Source organism: Equus asinus, chromosome X (genome assembly GCF_041296235.1).
Source record: "Equus asinus isolate D_3611 breed Donkey chromosome X, EquAss-T2T_v2, whole genome shotgun sequence".
Taxonomy (NCBI): Eukaryota; Metazoa; Chordata; class Mammalia; order Perissodactyla; family Equidae; genus Equus; species Equus asinus.
Window position 1 is genome coordinate 22,262,838 of NC_091820.1, and position 4,836 is coordinate 22,267,673.

At 44.0% G+C, this 4,836-nt stretch overlaps 1 protein-coding gene across 1 annotated transcript; it reads left to right on the forward strand.

The window, feature by feature from the left end:
• The first annotated feature begins 3,476 nt into the window (after positions 1–3,476).
• Positions 3,477–4,517, forward strand: LOC106835935 (melanoma-associated antigen B18-like). The gene has a single exon (XM_014848535.3). The coding sequence runs from the start codon at positions 3,477–3,479 to the stop codon at positions 4,515–4,517; it is 1,041 nt and encodes a 346-aa protein (XP_014704021.1).
• The last annotated feature ends 319 nt before the right edge of the window (positions 4,518–4,836 follow it).

Below are 4,836 nucleotides of genomic sequence, written 5' to 3' on the forward strand. Positions count from 1 at the left end.
TTTATCCATTCATCCGTTAATAAACATTTAGGTTGCTTCCACATCTTGGGTATTGTGAATAATGTGGCAATAAACATAGGGAGTGCAAATACCTCTTCAAGATTCTGATTTCGATCCTTTTGGATAAATATATATCCAGAAGTGGAATTACACATACTTAAAATTGTGTTAAAAGAATAGCTCGAATGTTATATGTGTGGGTTTTCTTTACTATAATAAAGAAAACATATCATGTCTTTAAATTTTAAATTCCAAGTTAAATGGACTGTTTAAATGGTTTCTGGAGAAACATAATTGCTCAAGTTGTTCCAAAAAGAAATAGAAAACTTCAGTCAAACAATACTAACTCTAGCCTATTTTCCAGCTCCCCTCAAAATATTCCAGGACAAGCCAGATTTGGAATCCAGCTGCACCAAATGAGTAAGGAAAAACTAACTGCCATCTTACATAAACTCTTCTAAGCCATACAAAAAGATGGAAAATTAGTAAACTCATTTTAACAGGTGTTCTGATCTTGATACAAAGACCAGATAAGGAGATCCCAAGAAAAAATCGCTTGAGCCAAGCTCACTCATGTAGAGGCATCTATCCTAAATAAATTCATAGCATGTCTAATATAGGCAGTGAATAAATAGGCTGAGTTCGAGAAATGCAAAGATATTATAACATTAGAAAAAACTATCAATTGGAATTTCTCTACTTTAATAGATTAGAGGACAAAAATGCATTTGATCATGTGCAAGGGTGCAGTAAAGGCCTTTGAAAAAATATTTAACACTAATTAATCACAAAAACTTTTAGCAAAATAACATTTGAAGAGAATTTCCATTTCTTTAAATCTACAGAAATCTTGCATAAATGTGAAATGTCAGAAGCAGTCCCATTAAAGTCAGGACAAAGAAACAGATGTTATGGCACTGTACCTACTGTTGAAAAGTGGACTGGAATACATAATTAGAAGAATAATAGTATCAAATTAAATAAGAGGAACTAATATTGAAAAGACAGAGATAATAAATGGTGATAATATGATCCTCTAATTAGAAAATCCAAAGGGACCAGTGCACAAAATACTCAAATGAATAAGAGACTCCAAAAGCTGTTTATAGAATGTTACTATACCAAAATCAGGACCTTAGCCACAAAAAAATCAATAACCAATTAGGATAATTAATAGAAAATAGCCCACTAACAAGAGCAGCAATATTCAAAATTTACCTAAAAAGAAATCCAACAAGAATATATTCCATCTTTTTGGTGGCAACTGTAAGAATGTAGCTAATCCCCAATGTGACTGTATTTGGAGACAGAGTCTTTAGGGAGGTTATTAAGGCTAAATGAGGTCATATGGGTGGGGCCTTAATCAAGTAGTGCTGATGTCCTTACATAAGAGGAAGAGACACCAAAGACCACTCTCTTTTTCTCTGTGCATTTACAAAGAAGAGTCCATGTGAGGACACAGCAAGAAGATGCCCATATGAAAAGCCAAGAAGAGAGCTCTTACCAGAAACGGAATCTTCTGGCACCTAGATCTGGAACTACTAGCCTCTAGAAATGTGAGAAAATAAATTTCTGTTGTTAAGACATCCAGTCTATGGTTTTTTGTTATGGCTGCCCAAGCATGCTAATACACGGCCTTGCATGTAGCTTCAAAGACGGCTCCCAGACTTGGGCCACTGTTGCCTGAAATCAACTGGAGAAACTATCAAAGGGAGAATGAAAGAAAAATATCAGGAAAAGCAAAACAACATAAATGGGAAACCTTTGGGAGAGACTAAATGTGTTGAACTAGAACCTGTGTTTGGGCAGGTGGGGGCATAACCTGAAGCTCAGACTGGTCTGTAGCCTGCAAGAGAGGCAGATGACAGGAGTGGTTGGAGGAAAGATTTAAAGTTCAGCCCTTGTTTCTTCTAGTGTGTCCTGACATAATGAATTTCTGCTGCTTCACTGAAGGAACCTGAGGCAGCTTCTCAGAGCCTGCGTGCCAGGACCGTGGGATAATATCAGGATGGCACCAAAGATTGGGTTGGTTGAGGCAACCTGAGTCCAGAGATTGTCCTAATAAGTACCTGAAATGTCTTTAGGGGGCGAGGACCAGCCTTTCAAAAACACTAATATTATAATCAAATATAAGGAATGGAAAGAATGAATCATACTAAACAAGGGTAGGTATTCTTTCATGAAAAAAATACACACACTTGTTAGAGACATAAATATATTTCTTACTATGAATGAGGGTTAAAAATTAGAGAAACAGCTCAGAGCTTTCAGAGTTGGTATTTCTCAAGGGAGCCTTTAAACAAGCAGCCATGAGGAGGACACCCTACTCCCTGCCCCCACCCCGAGGACGGACGGGACAACTCATCCCAGAACAGAGGGGCCCGCATGGAGCCCCACTGCTGCTTTCACTTCTGGGAAGCCCAGGGTAGAGCTGTCAGTATTAGGTACTGATCAACTTCCACCTCCAGGGTCTCAGGCCTGAGGGTGACAGCCTCAGGTCTTTAGAGGGGAGAGGCGATGGTAAGAGTCAAGATGAGAACCCCTTGTTAGAACTGCGAGAACACGCGCCCGTAGAACAAAGGAGACCTCACAGAACCCCGCTCTGACCCGCCTCGCGCTAACAGGCCCGAGGCATGGCTGTTAGGCGCAACGAGCCCTCAATTCTGCCTCCAGGTCTCTGGGAATGAAGAAGTTGATCTGAGTCCACTGGACTCAGATCAACAGACGGAGAAATCTCAGGCCTTTATTCGGAGTCAAGAAGAGGACCCTGAGTAAGTACTGAGGGTACTTTCAACTTTGCACAGACCTCTGCCCCTGCGGTCTACCCTGGGAGGCCCCGGGCAGGGCTGTCCAACTCCGGGAGGTGCGGGTCTTGATCTACTGGCAGAGGCCACATGTGTGGGGACTGAAAAGTCTAATCAGCCGGGACAAAGGGGATCCCATAAATTTCTGCTCCTATTGTCATCTCTGAAGGCCCCAACAGGGGTGGCCAGCGCTGTGGTTCTCCCTCATTTCTCCCTGGGGGTGCTCAGGGAGGTAAAGCCATTGGTATAGGAGTTTAGCTTCAGAACTGCAGAGGGGAGGAGGCCCTGGCCCTGCCAAAATTTTACGGGATGATCTTAAATGTGAAGTGAGAGGATTCTTTACCTCAGAACAGAGGGGACCCCACAAAGCCTAGACCTGCCAGCCCCTGCTCTCAGCCCCAACTTGTCCCAGGTAGGACTGGCAGGCTTCAGCCTAAGGCACACTCTAACTTCCTCTGCAGGGTTCTCAGGGGACAGGCTGATCAGAAAACAAGCCCTGTGGGGTCCTAAAGCACTGTCCTTAAGGAAATCTGCAGAGGCGGCCTTGGTCAAAACCAAGGTGGAATCTCCCTGCTGAAGGTGCACACACCATCTCATTCTCCCTCCTCCAGGTGCCCGCATTGCCTGCCCTCCTGCCCACACTCCTGCCTGCTGTCCCTGACCAGTGTCATCATGCCTCGGGGGCAGAAGAGTAAACTCCGTGCCCGTGAGAAACGCCGTCAGGCCCAGATTGAGACTCAGCGTCTCCAGGATGCTCAGGCCACTGAAGCAGAGGAAGGGTCCCCTTCCTCCCCCTCTCCTTCTTTTGGTGGTAGTCCCAAGAGCTCCCCTTCTGCTGGGTCAGGTAGCAAATCCCAGAGGTCTCGGAGGGCCCCACCCACAACCAATACTTCTGCAGGTGTTTCATGCACAAGGTCTGATGAAGGTGCCAAGAACCAAGATGAGGAAAGACCAAGCACCTCCCAGGCATCAGCCAGCACTGATGATCCTCGCAGAACCCCTCTAGATCAGAAGGCAATTTTATTGGTGGAATTCCTGCTGCGCAAGTATAACATGAGGGATCCCATAACAAAACAAGATATGATGAGGCAGGTCATCAAAAAGCACAAAGCACACTTCCATGTGATCCTCAAGAAAGCTTCTGAGCTAATGGTGCTGGCCTTTGGAATTGATGTGAAGGAAGTTGATCCTATTAGGCACCGCTATGTCCTTGTCAGCAAATTGCAGCGCACCTCTGATGACAGGCTGAGGGGTGAGAAGATCATGCCCAAGACCGGCCTCCTGATGACTATCCTCTGTGTGATCTTCATGAAGGCCAACTGTGCTGCGGAAGAGGATATCTGGGAAGTACTTAATGTGATGGGGATATATGCTGACAAGAAGCACTACATCTATGGGGATGCCAATAAGCTCATCACTGAAGATTTCGTGCAAGAAAGGTACCTGGAGTACCGGCAGGTGCCCAACAGCGATCCTCCACGCTATGCATTCCTGTGGGGTCCAAGAGCCCATGCTGAAACCAGCAAGATGAAAGTCCTGGAATTTTTGGCCAAGCTTCATGATACCGTCCCTAGTGCCTTCCCAGCCTGGTATGAAGAAGCTTTGCGAGATGAGGAAGAGAGAGCCCGAGCCAGATTTGCATCTTTGCTTCGTATTGGTACCACGGCTAATGTGCCTTCCGGGGTCAATCTTGGCAGCTTGTCCCAGCTGTAGTGAAATTTGAAGCACCTTCCTCACTTTGTGTTTGAAGCATTGTGAAGGCTTAGGTGAAGGGATTACATTAATAACTAGTAGATTCATCTTTTGTTGTTGAAAGTTTTCAAATGTTTCTTTTAAAAAAAGTTTAAAGAACTTCAGAATCTAAGTGTATGAATGATATTGGTTACATATTTAATGCTGTTTCTGAGGTTTAAGAGTAAGAGTTTTGCAATTTTATAAAATAAATTTAGTAACTTTCCATCTTATTTAGTGATCTGGAACAAGAAAACATGGCATTGGAATAGGCATTTCCTTAGAAACGTGAAAGAAATTA